Here is a 21,615-nt window from a genome sequence, read left to right as displayed (position 1 = left end):
ATCAAATTTTATGGCCAAGAATATTGCCTCATCATCTCTAATTTTACAAATAAAGCTAAACTGGTCTAGATTTAGAAGTACTTAATGTGACAAATTGTTATATTTAAGGATATTTCAGAGGACACTGCATTAATATAATTAACTAATTTTGAAGAAATCAGTAAGAAAATAAATGACTCATGGCCTTCCTATTCTGTAATATCTTGCACTCCTTATGATTGTTTCATTTATTTTATTTTCCCTCTTTAGATCATTAAATATCAGTTCTGTTTATCTGAAGGTAAGATAAAGTGTCAACCAAAACACCCTCTGTTCTTCTCCCATTTTCTTTTTTCAAAATTAGCAAGCTCTAAGCTTGTAACTCAGACAGTAAACAAACTTAACAATACTCTGGTTCATACTAAACACTTCAGAAATTGTCACTAAATTTTTTCCAGAATTATACTAACTAACCCAGGTCTGCATGAAACACTAACATGGTTTGGGGATTAAAATAACTAATGATAGAACCCCATGGCTGAAATTAGTTACACCTTGTTATACTGATGCTTTTTATTTTGTTTGTTTGTTTGTTTTTCAGCATGAAAAAATAGTACTATTGAACTAAAGGTGGTGTGTCTTTGTATTTGTAATGTGTTGCATTGTTACTGGATATCTTAAGTCTTCTTGGTTACTCTCTGTGTGCCTTGCACTGTACTAGGCACCTAAAATAGAAACTGACTTTTGTAATAGGATGCAGGAAAGGAGAATATGATATGAAGTTAAAGTTCTGTTTATGTTAACTATGTTTAAAAGGCACAGCACTCTTTCTTTAACCTAATCTATATGAAAAATAAATTACTATAATTTTCAATTGAGGTTTAGTTAATGGAATTAAAGCTTCCATTCCTGTCATCATTAATTTGCCATTAGAAAAATAATTTTACCAAAAATCTTAAATCCATTTCAGTTAATATAAAAAACATAGCAAAGAGAAAATCACATTAAACTGGGTTGAATCTTGAAAATAGATAAATTATAAGATTTGCTTTAATGGATTGACACTATCTAAAATTACAGTTTGGCATTTAGAAAGAAGGTAAAAGATACTAAAAGTAGACTAATGAACAGCAAAAATGAAAACTTAAGTATACTTGGCATTGTGGTTGTTTAATAATAAAGAATATCTGATGAATTACCAGACTGTATTAAAATTGATATGAGTAACACTTTTGTGTATCTCATAGTCAAGCCATAAACCGCACAACTGAGAAATACTGATAATCAGGTCACATTTGGACTAATATTTTCCCCTTATATTCATAAGGTCGGTTCAGTTTTAATGTTATTGTTTCCCAGCTATAATCTTTCACATTTGTCATCTTGATGGCGTTTTCATATTTTACATAGTATCTTACACTTTTAGCTAGGTATGCAGTATAGGAAGTCATATTCTCACTTTCTGAAATGCTCATCAAAGAATGCTACAGCAGCCAAGTCAAGGCTGTTGGCTTCATTTTTAATGTATTAGTATTCTTAATTTACTTAAGACCCAATTATCTAAGTAGTAATAAAAAGGTGAATTTGAACATCAACCTAATATTGTGGCTATAGTTTTTTTTTCAATTAGTTTTTTTTTAATTGTCTTTGCCTTTAGGAAACAGTAAGACATGGACTCTAATTTGTGAAAGGGTATTTTTGTCTGTAAACAACTTATGACAGTATTACTGAATACATTTTTATGTGCTTTTTGCAAACTTTAATAATCATGACAAATTTTTTATCAGCATGGTTTTTCAGTTCAATACAATAAATAAAATATATGTATTCCTCTAGTAGCAAAAACATAGTATCTGAATAATAATTTTTTCTCCCATTTATTTCAGTTTTCCTTCATATTCCACCTCACACATATTAAGCCCTCTTTAAAGTTTTAACTCAGAGTGGGAGAGAAGACATGAAAGAACCACAGAATAGCAATAGCAATGTGGAAATGACTTCTTGTTTGCAAAAATGACAAAATTTGAAGTTCATTAGGTTCATTTTTTCAACATAGTAAAATTTGCCACATGAGGAAAAGGATACATAATTACAGTTCAGAATCAACCTTAGATATCCTATGCATAGACTACATATATGAAATAATACTGCCCAAAAATATACAATACTAATCAAATATAATGCAGTAATTTGAAATTACATTTTGGAGAAATGCACAGTGATGATTATATTCAGATGTTCATATTTCATAACATTTCTACTCAGTGTAATAGTATAGAAAAATATTATTTTGGGGGACTTACAGTATAGCTCAGTGGTATATACATGTATGTTTAGCATGTTTGAAGCCCTAGATTCAATCCCTAACACCAAAAATTTTAAAAAACAACTAATTTTTTAAGTTTATTTGGTTCAATATGATGTAAAACTCATTTCCTCTTAACAGTAATATACCAACTGTGGTGACATTTAAATTTTAAAAAAATTTTAAAGAGAGAGAATAAGTCTTTTTTGTAGATGGACACAACACAATGCCTTTATTTTTATGTGGTGCTGAGAATCGAACCTGAGTCGTGCCTGTGCTAGGCGAGCGCTCTACCGCTGAGCCACAATCCCAGCCCTCAAAAATATTTTTTAAATAAATAACTTCTAGTATTAAAGAGATATGAAAGATTTGTGTTACCATAATCAACCCATAAGTTATAACTTTATTTTCTCAGAGTGTACTGTCTGTGTCAGTAGACTGATACTTAGGGGAAATTATTTTTATCCCTAAGGTCATTGAGGGAAATATTGTGATGTCACACTTTGTTGATCTTCCATAACTACATTAAAATATTATTAGATTTTTCTTGTCCTTTATTTTTTAAAAAAATTACAAGAAAAAAATCCCTTTATCTGTCAGGCATGTATGTGGAAAATGTCAAAAGTTTTATAGCGACCTTTTTTTAAACTTGTTTTGTATTTATAACATTTCTCTTCTAACTGTGAACTTCAAAATGAAATCACTCTTCTTAGCTAAATTACAGTGGTAGTTCAAAAATGTTCACATTTTCCTCTAATATATGTTACCTTTCAAATCATCTTTCTATGTTATAATAAAAAATTCAAAAATGCCAACAAAAATAGGATACAAAAAGTATACAGTAAATATTATAATTGAGCCAGGAGATTTCTTCCTTTGGGTTATTTTTCAGCAGATTATGCTAGAAATTTTGGAAGCACTCACATATATACACACACACAGAAACATGAATATATGTGCACATGCATATCCAAATATACAGACCGTTTTTTATAATTACCTTATAAACATCAATTTGCAATCAAATAAGTCTTATAAAATTAATAAGATTCAAATATAACTTATATGCCATCAAAGTAAGAGATAATCTAGAGTGACTATGAAGACCCAGAGAAGCATCTAGTCTACCTTTATTGTAACCTCAGTCTCACAAAATTTGTATTGTTGTATATAGATAGATCTGATGACCATTAATTCTAACCTGTCTTTCTGAATCTTTTGAGTAGGACAGATCATTAAATTTTAGCCATTGCTTTAGGTAAATTTTTTTTTTTAAGCTTGGTGATCTTCTTTAAAACTAACTTTAAATTTCTCCTCTTCCCAGGCTTTGAAATGATCTGAAAGAAAGTTGGGTGGTGGGAGTTTGCCATTTTTGTTTCTTTTTGTATTTGGTAATGGGAATTGAACCTAGGAGTGCTCTACCACTGAACTACAGCCCTAGCCCTTTTATTTTCATTTTGAGTCAGGGTCTTGTTGTTACTTAGGGCCTTGCTAAATTGCTGAGTCTGGTCTCAAACTTGAGATTCTCCTGCCTCAGCCTCCCAAGTCCCTGGAATTACAAGATTGAAAGAAAAGATTTTAGCCCCTCAAAGATATTATATAAACATCCTAAATATTATTTGCAAATGCCAATAGAAAAGTCAGTTTCCTTCAATATGTGACATAGGTATGAAATTATAAGCAGCCAAATATGTCCTGTCCTCTTCAGTACTTTGAACTTAAAAAATTTGTCTTATGTTTTTGAGTAAGAGGCAAATAATACTAATCTTAAATAATATCTGTTAACCTTTTGTAACAATAATTACTAGGTTCAGTTTCCACAAAGAACACTCACTTGGATGTAGGATTTTTGTTATGAAAATAATAACGTAGTAATTGAGTGGTTTACTGAGTGCCAGACACTCTGCTGAAACTAAAACTACATATGCTTTTGTTCTTGTTTTTGCAATACTGAGTTTTCAAAACAGGTTCTCATGCATGTTATGCAAGTATTCTATCACCCCCCAGCACTTTTTATAAATTTTATTTTGAAACAGGGTCTCACTAAGTAGCCCAACCTGGCCTCAAAATCATCATCTTCCTGCCTTAACCCCGTGAGTGCTGGGATTATAAGATGTACATCACCTCACATAAGCTGCATTCTCTCAATCTTCAGAGTAGTTCAATGAAGTTTTCCTAAATAAAAGCTTATCCAGGAGCATCTAGGACTCAAGGAAGCCAGGATTCCAATCTAGATGTATCTGATCTCAGAGTACATGATCCTAATTATTACAATTATACAATCTTATTTTCATCTTCTTCTTGCTGTTGGTACAGGTGAGAGAGAGATGGCCCAAAATTTTGTCATAATTACAAATTAGAAATTATTGGAAATTTTTATTTTGAGGGCTCTGCTTTTCCTAGCCATTGAAAAATCTTAAATATTTTTTTAATATTTATTTTTTAGTTTTAGGTGGACACAATATCTTTATTTTTATGTGGTGTTGAGGATCGAACCCAGCACTCTGCGCATGCCAGGCGAGTGCTCTGCCGCTTGAGCCACATCCCTGGTCCATCTTAAATAATTTTTAAGGTTGCCAGCTAAAAATAATATGGGCTTTGAAATCAGACTGATCTGGATTTAAATCATTATCCTGCCATTTATTATCCACACAAACTCAAATTAATCTCTCCTACATCCAGTTTTCTCATTTGTAAGAAGGAAGTAAACTGTTACAAGTTTAACCTGGTTTTAAGTCTGAGCAATAGTAGTTCTTAAATATCTTAAAATGAAAATACTTGTTTGCCTGTATTTCTTCACTATTTTATTTTAAATGATGTGTTATGTTTCCCTCTTGACATTCAGTGCTATATTCATGCTACTCTTAAGCACTTATCAACTCCTTTAACAATATTAAAGCAGTAAGGTTATTTGGGTAATCTGACCTTTAACATAAGGTTGTATTTCATAGGATTATCAGCATAAGAGAGGATTAATTCTTTGATTTCCCTAAATGAAGGGTGTTTACCTTAAGGAAGGGTATGTTGTGTTCTCCACATTTGAACAATTATATTTCATAAGTAATTATTTTTTTCAAAACTGTTTCTAGTTTCTGATCCTTTGTAATCCGCATCTGTTTTTGTTTTTCAGTCTGTTAACTTTTGCTCTTTATTTAATAGCTTTATCAAATAGCTACATTTACAGTGTACATACTACATGCCAGTATCTTTGCATATATAGTCATTAATTCCCACAACTTTGTAAAATAACTATTATTTTCTCCATTTTACAAATAACAAAGTGTCTGAAGTCAGTTTGCTCATGATTAAACAGCTAGTAAAGTGACAACTTGGTATTCAATCTAATCCATGCCCATATTCTTTCTAACACATTCATATTGTTTTTTAGTTCAGTATTAATTCAAGCTACTTTCAAAGTTACAGTATTTTAAAAGGCTCTATTTTCCCAATAACTTTGATGACAACATGACCAGTTTAGAACTACTAAACAGTATAAATAAAATGATAATAAATAACTATCAATTGAGTTCCTTTTATAATATATAAATCCCCAAAGTTATATTCATGATGTTATTTATAATAGTTTATTATAATCAATGTATAGTATATGAACCAGTTTATTATACTATCAAAGACATAGATTCAGGGCTGGGGTATAGATCAGTTGGTAGATTGCTTGCCTCGCATGCACAAGTCCCTGGGTTCAGTCCCTGACAGCACCAAAAAAAAAAAAAAAGACATAGGCACAGTCTCTATGAGCACTGTAAGAGTGTTAATAACAGATACATTATGCACTTAGGAGCCCATAGATACTTTAAAACTTGTCCTTGAAGATATATTAATAAATAATTATATAAATCAACATTCTTTATGACTCAGTATAAATCAACAGTTAGGCAGAATAGGATGTGAAATGAAATGCAGGTATCACTATATTCTTTACTTCTAAAATTGAGGTCTACCTACCGTAAATTATATAGAGTTTGGGTGTATCCAGCATATACCACAATTATCATTTGCTAAAATATGAGTAGGTATAGATAACTATATACCACATGTGCCAAAAATCCTTATTTGACACTCAGTTGACCAAAGAGGGATTTCATTTTGGAGGCAATAAGGGAGACATGAAGGATTTGCTGTTTTTGAAGAAGAAAAAAAAAAAAAACATTTTTTTAAGTGATAAAGCTGGGATATGCACACAGGCAGCTGAAGATTAGCTTTATATTATTATTAAAAGTAGTGAAAGAAAAAGATTTTAGGAATGGGAATAGTTAAGAAGAAAAATTTGTAATAGAAATGGATAAAACAGCTGTGGAGTAAATTTGCATGGAGCTCTGTGTGTTTTTTGGTTTTTGTTTTTGTTTTTTTTTTGTTTTTTTGTTTTTTTTGAAGAATTGAATGAGGAAAATAAAGTTTGACAAAGTAGTATTCTCCAGTAAAACTTTCTGTGATGATGGAACTGTTTTGTCTCTCTCTAGTATGGTAGCAACTAACCAAAGGTGACTGTGAACACTTTGAATGTGGCTAGTACACCTAGGAACTGAAAGTTTATTTAATTTTAATTGGATTTAAATTTAATGTGGCTATAGGTACCATATTAGACAGTACATCTCTAGATATTTTATAACTGAGTGGTTAGGATAACGTCCACTAGTATAATAAACATTTTTAAATGTACACATTTGTAAAAACTCTGATAGACTTTTTTCCCTTTTTTCTTTTTTTCCTATTTGAATTGTTTTGTTAGTTGGTAAGTATAACACTTGAATTTACAAAGTGCTGACCATTGTGAAACATCATCACCCTCACTCATTGCATGCCCAATTATATTTCATAAAAAGAACTGATTACTCTCTTCTCCACTCCTCAGTTAACACCTGTAAAATTCTGCACCATGTCTCTCATATCTGTTATCTATCTTCTCTTTTGTTTTCTTGCTTCTGCTTGCTACTCCATTTCTTCATTCACAACAAAGAAAGAAATGCAGTGATAGTTCTCTTCCTCCCAAAACCTCCGCTAGAAAACATTGGCCATCTCAAGGTAACAGCCAGGGAAGGCCTCTCATGATGGCTGGGAATAATATGCACTACCAGAAAAGCATGAGATACTGCTCTTCACCTTCCTTTGCTGTCCATCTGCAGTGCTTCCCTAACTGGGCCATGAATTCATATTCTTCTCTAAATTTTCCAATATGGGTCTACTATGGGCCAATTCAGATCTTCAGGAGGAGTAAATTTGAACAAAAATGTATTTCCTTCTTGTATTTTGAAGTCCAGTCTCATTTCAATTTAGAAAAGAAAATGTTGGAAAAGTTACTTTGAGGAGAGAGCTGACATGGAGTTTGAGAACTTAAGAACAAATATCCTTTTCCAAGGAAAAGTATAACATTTGGCCTTAAAAGCACTTTGAAATGTTCTGCAGAGATGCATTCTTAATTATTTAAGATATCTCAATAGAATATTCACTCCTTATTGAACATTTTTGTTTTTTTCTTATAAATATTTATAACTTCAATTTAAGTACAAATGTTTCATTATATGGAAGTACTAGCATTTTTTCCAAGTTTAAAGTGTCAGTGGGATGTCTCATTGACTAACAAATATGCCAAAAGTCTCCCCACATTGTAAGAAGTATTAAGTTTAAGCCTGCAATCTGTGTGGTTGTTTAATGTCTTATTTGTTGGGAAAATATTTGATGAAATTTGCCTACAACATGCAAGGGTCTGTGGCATTGCTGTTTGTTGGAGAATCATAATTCAAAGACATAAAAAAAAATCAAAGGTGAAGAATTACTTTGTAACTTACAGAGTTCTCTTATTTGAATTTGTTTTGCTTGTTTTAAAATTTTACATCTACTAATTCCACTGGCTATCTATATGCTATTACTGAATATAGTATAACTGCAAAAGTTCAAGTTAGGGAAACAAAAGCATTACTTATTTCTTCTAAATTAAGATGTTTTTGAGGCTAGTTTGTCTCTTTAACCAACTTTCAGATGAGAATTCTTATCCTCTTCCCTCCCCCTGGAATCTGTCTTGCTCCTTTTAAAACCCTACTTAAACACCTTAGCATGTATGATGGTCTCATAGGTGCCAAGTCCTCTTTGGAACTTAACTGTTAGAATTGTTCAGTTCTGTTTTCCTCTAGTTTGAGTAGTGAAGTGTCTGCCCACCCACAACCCAGCTTTTTGTTTTTTTTTGTTTTTCTTGTTGTTATTCCCTGAACCCTAGAAGTAGAATTGGTCTTTCTCACCCGCTTCTTGTGCCCTTCCTTGCATGCCACTAGTGCTTTGAATTCCTCTTCTTTCTGCCCAGAGATTTTGCTTCCCATTGCTTTGTCCAGGGTTCTGGCTCTGGACATGATGATTGGCGCTATATGGCTAATATGATGACCTGAGCCACCAAATCACTGGGTTTTAACTACATTAGCAGGCTGTGGTAACAAGCAAATCTGGGGCTTGCTTTTTTTTTCAAAAGACCTCATTAAGGGGTGGGATCCTTACTCCAGATCAGTAGCAGAAAGGTTGTCTTATGAGATGAGAGGCCAGATGACTATATATTTATGTTCTTGCTGTTTCCTACAGGCTCCTACCCAGAGATTCTACCCAGTGAAGCTCCCACAGCAACGCAGGTAGATGGGGCTGACCTGGCTTCTCCAATGTCTCCTCGAACTAGCAAAAGCCGCATGTCCATGAAACTACGTCGTTCCTCTGGCTCAGCCAATAAATCCTAAGGAGACAAGCAGCCCAACAGTGATCAGCAGTAACCACCTTAGCACGAACAAAGTGTTAATCCTTGCAGGCCTTCATTCCTGCCATAACATGCATGTTCTTTCCTGTATATTTGAGAAAACACTGGACTTAAATAATTTGTAACCTAATATTTTAGATTTGGACTATTTATTCAATTGTTTTTTCCTCACACTCCAAGCTGCCATATTTTGAGGGTGTGGAGTTTTATTTTATACTCTTTACCTTCCTAGATAATTATGTCTAAATAGTTTTATCTTTAATTTCAAGATTAATGTTGAGCCAAAATATAATTGGACAAATAGTCTCATTTTATTTATTGTGCCTCATTTCAGCTTTATGGCTCAATAAATGTACAATTTTTTTTACAAATGTAAAATTAAGTTTAAGCATTTGTAAAGTTAGAGCAAAAAGTTACAAATCTGTTAATACAGATGTGTATAGAGTATTTGTTACAAAAATAAAACACTCAAAATGCTCACTTAGCATCTCAAATTCTTAAGTAAAATAATTTTAGCATTAACTTTTTCTTCCCAAGACAATGTCTCATTTCTTGGCTGTGCAGGTGATACCATGACATATCCAATAACTAGAAAAATCATTGCCGAATTTTGATTTCTGTTTAGCTTCCAAATAATTTTCTAATGTTTTGCTTTTAAGTGGTATTGCTGTTAAATTGCTATTTCTGTTTTGAGATTGTGGCCCTTGATTATTGGCTGATAGATCCTGGCTTATCTGTGTTCTTTCTTAAGTAGCAAAAAGAAGATGATCCATAGGAGGAAAAAAAACTTTTCTGACATAAATATGTTGCTTAAATTATGTGTATTATTAAAAAGAAAAGGGAACATGACCCAGGAGTCTGTTAAATCTAATATTATTAATACTGAACTTTCCAGTGCAAGTTGGTAGACATTCCATCCTCCAGAAGTATTTTCCTATGGTAGATAAGATGCTCACATTTTGTTTTGAATGGGCATCTCTTAAGGAAATATGTAGCATGACATTAGTACCAACTGCATGTGTAAATAAATACATCATACTGGCAAACCATAGAATATAAATTATGTATCATTCATATAGTATCTACAAATTTGTAACAGTGGGGGATTAAAAATGACATGGTATTTAATAACACAATAAAAATATTCTTATCATGTCCTGTCCATGATTTGTCTTACATACTTCATGTATTTTCAGATTTAATAAGCAGGGATGTATGATTGATGGGGAGATGTAAAACATAAACTGAGATTATCTTAGCTAATCATGAAAACTGAATTTCCTATTGAGGATACACTCCAAATTATTTCTCAGAGATCCCACCACAGTCATTAAAAACACAGGAAATTTACACCTTCATGAGACTGGCCAGAAACTTCACCCAGTGCAGTTGGTTAAAGCATCAATTTATTACAGCCTTATGCTTCTTTAATTTATTAAATGTCACATTGTTTTATAATATGCTTTCAGGACTAAAACTTTCTAGAAAAATTTTTTAAAACAGCTTTTCAGAGTTACTGAGTTCCCATGCACTTCATTTTTTGTTTTCTTGTAAATACAAACTAAAAATTTCTATGAGTGCTTATTTTAAAAGATGAACAAATGGATAAAGAGTCCTTGGGAACAAACTTAATGATATAGACAATTTCCCACAGTCAAGGTGAAGGATTATAAAAAGGAGAATCAAACATTACTGTTCACATGTTTCTAAGGTGCTTTCAGTTTATTTTAAATGAACATCTACTGGATTGATAGTAATGTATAATAAAATGGACTGAAAATACCAACTTGAGATAGTGAAATTAGCTTAGTGATATCACTTTAAAATTATAAGACAGTTATAACTTTTGTCATTTTCAGGTGACACTATTCTGAACCTTTTTTAAGAAAATACTTTAACAAATAGCAATAGAAAATATATTGAAATATCAGTACATATTCTTGGCCTTTGGGCGCATCGGTCTATGCAGCTATACTTCAAATGGATAGCATTTCTACACCATGCGTTCATTTGCAAAATACATCTCCTGTCTTTGTATTCTGTCCAAATGGGTCACTAAACTTCTAAAGTAGAATACTGGCAATGGGGAGATAATAAATGTAACTTTGAAAATATGCTGTGTTCAGCCATTATTTAGACAAACAACAAAACAAAGCACAGTCTATGTACATTTATTTGGTGATAAGCATCTTACAAATCTGAGCTGTCAAGCAATGCTCAGCCAATATCCCAAACTCTAGCTATTAGGGGATGAGTACAGAATGTACACTGAATATGGTTTACAAAAAGAAATTCAAAAGTTGCTGCTGAAAAGAAAATATTAAATATTGAGGAAATTGCCATTCAGTTTCATAGTGTATTACAGGTATTAACATCTTCCTTAAGCTGAACAAATTTCATATATACAGTATGAGATATACAGCAGAAGCATTAAATAATTTGGGTGAAATCTTACTAAAACAGTCAAATGTCAGGAAACAAGTTCTACATTTCCAAAAAGCTAGGTAAAGAAAGGTTTAAAGCAGCTCTTCCTGAATACTGCACACAAAATAGCTAAAGGTAAAAATTTGGAGAGTGTCTCAACTCCTTCCAGTAAAGTACCATCTCCAAAAACTAAGAATAGACTAGTACATATAATTGTCAAAAGATTACAAGGGAGATTTTCATATTCCCCAAAAGCAGCAAACATCCTCTTATGTTTCCTGGCCCTGGACACAGTGCTTGAATCTTTGCCCCCCTGTAAGTTTGGCACCAATCACATAACTTTTTAATTCACAGAATATACAATGCAAGATATCTGACCCTATTGAGACAGAAACTACATAGGTGCCTGTGATGGCAAGAGGAAAAACAAAAACTGGTGACCACCACGTTTGGTAGCCAGAACCCTTTGTAGACATTGAGACATGCATGCATTCACTGCAAATTTCCATAGGAATTACAAATCATATAGGATTTGTTAGGGTCTCCAGAGTTTTGAGGGGGGAAATCCTATTTTAGTGGGGAAGATTTAGTGAGGAAGATTTAAAGCTGACAGTCTGACTATGAATATTTATACCTTATACATACCTGCTCTAGAGGAGGATTTTACATTTTTCTGTCTGCTCCCCTGGCAGAACATTGACTACTGGGAGAGTTTTAGGAGGGAAAGCCTGGAAAAGAAAGTAAACTTGCAAGTTGAAGAAAGTCCCCACAGCGATTCCTATGATCTGTTTTCCCCAAGGCCAGCCTTGAAATCTTCCTGGTCTCTTGGGCCCTCAGCAGCCCGGTCTCAGTGGCATCTGCAGCAGCAATACTTGCCGGCTTTCTGAGGGGTGGCACTTATTGATATGCCGGGTCAGCCCTGGAGAGCTAAAAAAAGTGGACGGGCAGTGCTTGCATGAAAAAATTTGCTGAGCACTTCCATCAGATGCACCTCCAGGGCCTGGTGCTTCACCGGGAGCCCCCGCCAGAGCCGGCAGGAGCAGCTCCTCGCGGACAGCGTGCCACAGCCGGTGCTTCTCTCTGATATCTGCGGATGGGAAGTGAGCTCCACACAACGGGCAAGCGAAGGAGACTGGTGCCCTGCGTTCGGGGCCAAAGCTGGGAGCTAGCGCACGAGCTGAGCCTGCCTCGTGAGTTCCCAGGTGCTTGCGTAAATAAGCTTGGCGACGAAACTTTTTGTAGCAATATGGGCATATGAAGATCTCAGATCCCCCACCACTACTGGCACTGCCCGGCCCAGACACCTGGTGCCCCAACACCCCCTCTCGGTAGGAGACCTGTGGCAATGGTGACTCCCGGTGCGGAAGCACCTGGAGGCCTTGGTGCGAAGCACTGTCCTGGTGCTGATCCTCCCCGGAGCTGTCCCTGACCTGCGGGTGCTGATCCGCAGTCCGCTCTGCCCTGCTATTCTCTTTCCCTTCTGCCGGAAAAGATGCAAGGGACCCGGAGTCCGCACAAGATGAAGACAATGAAGGAGGTGGTTTCCCGTCGGCGGAGGAGACTGTGGCAGCGCTTGCTGCTGCAGGACGTGGCTTGTGCCAGCGGCGATGGGAGGCGAGGTTCGCAGGGCAACTGAAGACCTTATCGCACTCGGGGCAGCGGTACTCAACACGCACTATGCGGGAGCAACGATGCTGAGCCAGCGCGAAGGGGTCTGCGTACTGCTCCTTGCACAACTGGCAGATGAACTCTCCTAAAGGTGTGCGGCTGCCACCCAAGCCCCTGGAAGGTGGTCCCGGTTCCTCCTCTTTAATCTTCAGGCCCAGGACAGGGGACGTGGTCACCTCATCGGCAAAGCTTAACTTCCTCATGGCCTTTGGCTTCTTGATTCCCGCAGCCGTGACTCCAGGAGCACAGCCTAGAGGTACCTTGACACGGCGCTCGCTGCCAGAGGCTCGCTTCAGGCCCTGCAAGGTGGCAGATAGGGGCGCAGGGTCCGGCTGGAGCGCGGGCTCTGGGAACGGTGCCCGGAGCGGCAGCAAAAACTGTTCCCCCGAGGTCGGTGCGGTTGCTGGAGCCACCGAGCAGGAGAAAGTAGCCACAGCGGCGGCACCACCGGGGAAAGACTCAGCGGAGACAGGAGAGCTGAGGCAGCGTTCCAAGAACGCCCGGCGGAGTTCGGTGCCCGCCGGCTTTGCGGGGCTGGGGCTGGGTCTGGGACCCTCCCTGTCATCAGCCCTCCATTCTGTGCCTTCCTGCCCGCCTATTCCCAGGCTCACCCCAGCCGCCCGACAGGGTGACCCCGACAGTTTCTGGGCCGCCTCCGCCGTCAGCCCCTTTCCGGGGTCCTCTTGGGTGGGGGGCGCCGCCTGCTCCGCACCGGGAAGGGAGACACTGGGAACCTCCAGGGAGAAGGGCGGCGCCACCTGAGGTCCCAGCAAGGGGAAGACCCGCTCAGCTAGGCGCACTCGGTATGAGCCGCCTGTCCGTTTAGTTCGCTTCACCAGGAAGCCCCTCGGCATGGTGGAGTCGGGAACGCTCAGGCTCCAGGAGCAATGAGGGACCACAGGGCTGAGAGCGGGCGAGCGACAAGAGCTACACAAGCTTCGCCGCGGCGGTCATGCCGAGGCTGGCTTTATAGCTGGGACGCGGGCCGAGGACCTGTTGGGCCACCTCCTGGCTGATCCAGCCAATCAGGAGTGGGAGCGGGTGCCGGGGGCGGGGTTTTGTCTGCTAGGCTCAGCCTTGAAGCCCCAGCTGGGTGGCGGCGCACATCACTGCCCCTCCTAGCAGTGCCTCTGAGCCGCTTGAGGTCTGCAGAGGGGCAGCCTTCCCCTGCTGTTCGCCTCAACCCCCGCCCCAGGTGAAGACGCAGGAAGGTAAGGTCTGGAGTGTGAGGGAGTGCGGCCCTCCCCACCTCAGCCGCCTCCTGGGATGGGACCATCCATTGGAGAGCCCCGCACAGCAGCGACCCTGCGCCCCCAGGCCTGACTGGAAAGCTCTGACGCTCAGGGAGGACTGTGGAGGGAAACCGCAGCGGGAAGTGGAGACCACAGGGTGGGTGTCCACCGGGGAACTGGTTAACATCCTCTGCAGGTATTGAACTGATGAGATGCTGCGATCGAGAGGCAGGGTGGCTAAATCCACCGCCCTGTGCCTACACTTGACGGTGGGAGCACGTCTGCCATCCAGTATCGATCGAGACTGCGATACTATGAGAATTCATCTGGGAAGAAGGGCTCTCAGTGCGGGAGATCGTGCGTGCTGGCAAGCCTCTGGAGCTCAGGACGCCAGCACGTTTCTGGGTCCTGGTGCTCCAGGCTGATAAGTGCCCCCTCCCCGATGGGAATAGGAATGGGGAGGGGAAGGGATCTAATTTTCAACTGTCCTCGCACAAAGTGGTTTCTCTGTTCACACTTTCCACTTGTGCTATCCAGAGACATGACTTAATGCCTAACTGGCCTGTTTAGCATGGAGTAGATTGAGTGAGAAATGCTGGTGGAATCAGCATTACATCTGCTTCCCCGTACATAACAAGCGATACTTTGCAAAAAAAATGTGCTGTAGTTCAAAGTCAACAAATTTTCGTCTGCCCCCCTGCCATGTGCCCAGCTCTGTCTTAAGAACTAGAAGAGATTTGAAAGTCCATAATACTAGCTAAACAATGAAATGATTAACAATATTCAACAGGTGAAATGCCAAATTTTATAATATAGAAAAGTACAATGTGAGAACAGGAAAAGACGGGAAAGAACTGTGTTCAACTCTCCTTACTAAACCAAATTTGAGAAAAGACTGAGGGAGATATTTTTAAAATAGAATATAGCAAGTTCAGTCATCACTAAAACATATTGTCTTCCCTCTCATGAATATTTCTACAAGGAGGACATTATTGGGGGAAAGATTTGGAAGTAATTACATATTTATTAATCACTGCACACTAAGAAATTTCTACCCTTGTGCACACACTGGGAAGGAGCCAGAGAGAAGGTAGTAACTGGCAAGTCATGCATAGGCACAGACCAGATCCAAACTGAGGTCTAGCTAATTCCAAAGTCCAGACTCTTTCCACTATCCCAATGACTTCAAATTATTTTTCTTTCATAAAATCCCACGATAACAAATGTGTTCTGTAATACACCCACAACTGAAAACAATTTTCACAAAATAATATTTCCCTTAATTAAGTGCAATGCTTTCCCGTTTTTTCATTTAATTTATAATATTTTTGGTTTCGTTTTTCAGTACTGGGGATTGAACTCAGGGATACTCCACCACAGAGCTACATCCCCAACCCTTTTTTGAAACAAGGTCTCACTAAATTGCCCAAGCTGGCGATAAATTTGTTATCCTCCTGCCTCAGCCTCCTGAGTAGCTGGGATCACAGGTGAGTGTGCCACACTTGACTGAATTTGCTCTTAAAATATTTAAAAGTATTGGTCATAGCAAATAAACTGATTTCACAACTGAGTAATGGACTAAAACCCAGTTACATTGTTTCCCTTTAAGCAACATGAAATCATACAAAATAAGTAAATAAACCTGACATGTTATAACCAAATAATATTCTGAATTAGTATTTAAAATATTTAGGTCTTTTCATAGTGTTGGTATCCTTAGTTTCTCATGTTGATCATGTCTGATATATTAGTTTAAGTACCTCAAATTCTTCTCAGTTCTTCCCCTTACTTCTCCCCATGACCCAGATATGTTATGTGGTATAGAAAATCTAATGTTAAGAATTTTCATACTTTAAGATAGACACTTTTCCAAAGGGGCTTTTCCCCAAAGGCACAATGCTTTGTAAGAACTGCTGACATATATTTTCTGCCAGATTAAATAATTTTAATAGCTTTCCATTGCCCTCAAGTATAATTTAATAACAACCTTTCTGGAAATCAGTGTAACAATGTATCAGAAACATTTTTTAAAAAGGGTATACCCTTAATCTACTATTTACTGTTTCAGTAAGTCACCCAAAATAAGAGCAAAAATTTACTGCTCACAGCAGTTTACCACAGTGTTACTTATAATCATAAATAATCAAAAAAGTAAATCATGGGATAGCTGTACTATAGATAATTAGGTAACCTTAAAAATGTGATGACATGGATAAATGTGTATATCATAACATTAAGCAAAAACAGCAGGGTGTAAAGTTGCTTGTACAATAAAGAGTTCAATTATGAAAGAACAAAAGGCACAAGGCACTGGGAGTAGATATGCCAAAATGCTGTTATAATGTTCCCATAGTTAGTAGGAATTTTAAGTCTTTTTTGTTTGGAGTTTTAAAACTTTTTTTTAAAATGCTCTGCATGAAGTTATCTTACTCTGACAATCAGAAAAAATACATAATATAAAAATTGCCTTAAATCTCTCTGTTGTTCAATGCAGTAACTTCCCTTTAGGATATCTCAACATCAAATGGAGTAATTGTACAGATAAGTAGCATTCTCCACAGCAATCAGCTTGAAATCTGGCCCTCACAGAGGTGACAAGCCTCTATCATGCCAGAGGTCTTCTAGTTGAAGAGCACTTTTGGGAGAAGAATAAGAATTAAACTGTGGGGAAGAGAAAGAATTTAGGTGCCTGCTTCCCACTCTTACATAAACCTAGATGATCCTTTGAGATACGAATATTTCTTTCTCTATTTTCTCACTTAGATATTATAATAAATGTCTACCTGAATAATGAGCATGCTCAGCAAGATTGTGAAATCTTTGTTTTATCTACATGTTTTCTCTTATCATAGGCAATCTTTGCCTCCTTTTAAACATCCAGGACCTTCATCTGCTCTGTTACACCTTAACAAAAACTCATATACACTGGATTATCTCTCAAGCTATTGATGCTTTAAATTACCTATTTTCTAGGTCTAACTAGGGAAAAAATTACTGTGATTTAAATTCACAAATTGAGACAGTAGAAATTCAGAAAAAAAATTTGAAGACAGACTTCTTCCTACCCTAAAATCATATTATCTATAAAACAGGCTCAGATGACTGACCTACTTTTTAATCACTTGAATATGTAGGGAATTACTCAGGAGGAACTTTATTTCTTCTGTTTCTCTGCTTCCTCACCTCCACCTAGACATACCCCTGTAAAAGATTAACACCAGTTGCAGTTACTATAGATCTATTGTCCCCCAAAACCTAGAAGTCAACTCTCCCAAATCTAAAACTGAATTTCTGTCCTGAAATGAATCCCCATCTCAGTTTCCTTGTGTCAGTAATAATACCTTCATTCACTTACCTGCCTAGACCAAAACCCCAAAACTTTTGGTTCAAGCTAAACACCCCTTAATCAACCCATTAGCAATCCTATCTTCAAAGCTTTGCCTGAATCTGAACATCTCTCAGATTCTCTATCACCACATTCTGTTTAGTCTTTTATATCCACTATTGCCTTCTCTATAGTGTAGCAGCAAGATGGATCCTGATAAAATATAAATCTGATTATTTCTCTCTTTTACTCAAAACCTTCAAATGAACTGATTTCTTTTTTTGTCCTTCCTTCCTTCCTTCCTTCCTTCCTTCCTTCCTTCCTTCCTTCCTTCCTTTCTTTCTTTTTTTCCAGTGCCAGAGATTTAACTCAGGGGCTCTTGACCACTGAGCCTTTTCCTCAACCCTATTTTATATTTTTATTTAGCAATAAAGTCTCACTGATCTTGCTTAGCACCTCACTTTTGCTGAGGCTAGCTTTGAACTTGTGATTCTCCTGCTTCAGCCTCCTGAGCCACTAGGATTACAAGTGTGTGCTGCCTCTCCCAGCTAAATGAATTGATTTCTAAAATACTGAGCCATCAGATTAAAAAAAAAAAAGCATCACAATTTCTTACAGCTGCCACCCACCATGTATAAATCCAAAACACTGATTAATCCCTGGCTGTTCCAAATCACATCCTTCCACCACTCTTTTCCTTGTTCAATCTGTTCTTATCCACATTAGTCTCCTTTATTTCTCAAACATGAGAAGCACACTTAACCTCTCAAGGCTGTTGTCTTCTGCTAGAATGTTTCTCTCCCCCCGCCCCCGCTTTCTTCCTTTCTCTCTTTCTTTCTTTCTTGTGTTCCTTAACTTTGAGTCTTAAGAATGCCACCTCAGTCTGGGTATTGTCGTGCACACCTATAATCCCAACGTCTCTGGAGGCTGAGGCAGAAGGATAGGAAGTCCAAAGCCAGCCTCAGCATCTTAGCAAGGCTAAGGCCAAGCAACTTAGCAAGACTCAGTCTCAATAATGAAAAATAAAAAGGGAGGGGGGTGTGGCTCAGTGGTTGAGTATTGCGTGCCTCTGGGTTCAATCTCTAGTAACAAAACAAAACAAAACAAAATGAAAAACCAGCTCTGAAAGCTCTTCCTTGACCATCCTAATATCAGCCACCCTTCATCATTTTCTATTACTTTAGTCAGCTTTCTTTTTCCTTTGTTTTTTAATTGTGTGTTCATGTGTGCATGCACATGCTGGGGACCAAACTCAGGGCCTCATGTGTGCTGAACATACACTCTGTCACTGTGCTACAATCCCTCAACTTTCTTTTTCTTCATAGCATTTATCATTTCCTATCACCATAGTATTTACTCATTAATTGTTTCCTGGCAAGCTATAAGGTATATGAAGGCAGGTTCATCCTGGTGTACATTTGTATCTAGAACAATACTAGGCAAGCATATAAATGAATTGATTTCTAAAACAGTGAACTACCAGCATTTTTTTTAAGACAGCATCACAATTTCTTACACATGCAACCCACAGGCCTGAAGCCCATTTGAGTTCAGAGGAGGGAAAAACAAAATTTTGAAGATTCTAGATCCTAGGTATTGGGGACTCTTGATGCAGAGAAATGAAAGGAATTGAAAGATCTTCCTTTCACTGTATGCCCTTGGAAGTGTTTTCTTCCCCACCTCAGCTACTCAAGCCATGGCTTAGGCATTCCAATTCTGCCTTTTTTGGCAGGGCAGGAGGGTACTGGGAATTGAACTCTGGCACTTGGCCATTAAGCCACATCCCCAGCACTATTTTGTATTTTATTTAGAGACAGGGTCTCACTGAGTTGCTTAGCGCCTCACTTTTACTGAGGCTGGATTTGAACTCCCATTCCCCTTTTGAAGTCATTCTGTACAGGGAAAATAAACCCCAACTTATAGCCAGAGTTGCTACTATTTTCAGCTTCTGTTTGCTTGCTTGCTTTTGTGTTTGTTTTGGTACAGGAAATTGAACCCAGGGGTGCTGAGCCACATCCCCAGTCCTTTTTATTTTTTGAGGCAGGGTATTGCTAAGTTGCTTAGGACCTCACTAAATTGCTGAGGCTGGCCTCAAACTTGCAATCATCCTGCCTCAGCCTTCGGAGCCACTGGGATTACAGGTATGAGTCACCACGCCCAGCTATTTTATGCTTTTAAGTAGTATCCATACTAAGAAAATGGGAGCAAAAATAAACCAGTCAGCTACTTAGATAGATAGAAACACAAGATAGACAGGAGATGTCTGCATATGTGAAAAACAAGGAATTTCAGGCATAGGACATGGAAAGTAAGAACCAGGTTACTGGGAAATTCAACTAAGAGCTTCAACAGGAAGTGGTACAGACTTTAAAATGGAGATAGTCATCATCTCCACCACTTTTTAATCTTAAGCAACAGTTTCTTCATCATAAAATGGAAATAGCAATAATTATCTCACAGGGTGCTTTGGGCATTACATATTATTGTGCACATGAAATTCCAAATTGCATGACACACAGTGCACCCAAAATGAATAGAAGTTATAAATTATGTGTTTGAGATGAAGGAAAACAATTGACAGTAATGGCAACCATAAATCCTGCTCAAATAACAATAACTTATTATGTGACTGGCCTCTATTTTATGCCCAATTACGATACAAGGCAGTAAAGATTTCTGTATAGCATTTGATATGCTCAAAATTAATTTTGCTTCATATGGTTAACAAAAAAAATTCACCAAACACATAAAAGATGGAAGAAGGCAATGTGGTTTACTGGGTTAAGCCATGAGTTGGAGTCAGTGAGGCCTGACTTTGGATTTTGACTGCCATTTACTTATTGTGTGGTTCCAGTTTCTTATCAGAGAGGCTTAAGAGTGTAGTATTTCCTATAAATGAAATCCGCTGATGTTTTTTAAAAAGCATTAAGTTATATAATCAGATCTTTATTTTGGAAAAATATCTAAGGCTATATTGAAGCAAAACCATGGTGTTGAGGGGAAGATATGGAGAAGTTAAGAGAGTGGGATGAGACTTGATACAAGGAGTGCAGCCAGAAAACATTAAAATAGTTGACGAAAGATAATGTGGGCTCATTTATTCAAATGTTGAATATATTTAAACAGTGTATTGATAAACTATTTAATTATACTTATCTATATGCATGTTCTCCCTGCCCCCTGCATTGAACAGTAAAATAAATAATACATTCTATAAACTTGAAAGTAGATGGAATTTACAACTTGACTTTCAACTTGACTTTCACCAGGTCATGAAAGACTGTTAAAATTGGGATTTATGTCAGGGACTATAAGCAATGAGAAGGTAGTGAACTTAAACTAGCAAAAAAAGGATTTTTTGAAGGCATGAGACATAACACTTTAATTGTTGTGCTGGGTCTTTTCCCTCAGGCATTCTCACACTCCAAATCCCTCGCTCTACCTCTATCTTCTAAGATAGCTCTTTCATCAAATGATTTTAGCCACTTCTTTGGCTCAATGTGTAACTCTCCTATATTGCAGGCACTTAAAACTTTGTCAATATTGCATGAAGACGTTTTCCAAATATTAGAGATTCTTCTATAAGAATTTTTACCTCCTTCTTTCCAATCTTTCCAGGAATTCATATTTTCTGGAATGGTTCATTACACAAAAATAGTAGATTTGAATTCTTGCTTTATTATTTACTGAAGAGGTTATCTTAGGAAACTTGTTTAATCTGAATCTTATTTCTTTATCTCTAAATTATGCATTACCATTGCAATACATACATAATAGCATGAGAATTAAATAAGATAAACTTGTATCCTCTATAGCAGTGGCTCATACTAGTGCTGCATATGAATATACCTACTTGGTGTTGCTTGTAAACTCATAAAGGTAGAGGTTGACTATCTAATCTGCTTTTCATTATGCAAAAAAAAAAAAGTGT

The 21,615-nt window shown here is 37.4% G+C and overlaps 2 protein-coding genes across 6 annotated transcripts in view; one reads left to right on the top strand and one right to left on the bottom strand.

Annotated features, from left to right (window-relative positions):
* The window catches only part of Ralgapa1 (Ral GTPase activating protein catalytic subunit alpha 1), a 236,119-nt gene extending 225,931 nt beyond the window's left edge, over positions 1-10,188 (top strand). For 3 of the 5 annotated variants that reach the window (XM_076850206.2, XM_076850204.2, XM_076850207.2), the window contains 2 exons: positions 250-280; positions 8,870-8,926. In XM_076850206.2, coding sequence (XP_076706321.1) covers positions 250-257 — 8 coding nt within the window. In that variant the 3' untranslated portion in view covers positions 258-280; positions 8,870-8,926. Of the gene's footprint in view, positions 1-249; positions 281-5,948; positions 5,952-8,869 lie in introns of all 5 variants that reach the window. The other 2 variants (XM_076850209.2, XM_076850208.2) reach the window with 1 other exon arrangement.
* A 2,104-nt stretch (positions 10,189-12,292) lies between these two features.
* Insm2 (INSM transcriptional repressor 2) lies at positions 12,293-13,981 on the bottom strand. Its single transcript, XM_076848215.2, has one exon. It carries the CDS (start codon positions 13,979-13,981, stop codon positions 12,293-12,295), a length of 1,689 nt encoding a protein of 562 aa, XP_076704330.1.
* Positions 13,982-21,615: the final 7,634 nt, after the last annotated feature.

Source organism: Callospermophilus lateralis, chromosome 3, assembly GCF_048772815.1.
Source record: "Callospermophilus lateralis isolate mCalLat2 chromosome 3, mCalLat2.hap1, whole genome shotgun sequence".
Taxonomy (NCBI): Eukaryota; Metazoa; Chordata; class Mammalia; order Rodentia; family Sciuridae; genus Callospermophilus; species Callospermophilus lateralis.
This window is presented reverse-complemented; position numbering and strand designations above follow the sequence as displayed.

Excerpts from the sequence above, each read along its gene's own strand:
- Insm2 (XM_076848215.2), bottom strand. The coding sequence starts at position 13,981 with ATGCCGAGGGGCTTCCTGGTGAAGCGAACTAAACGGACAGGCGGCTCA.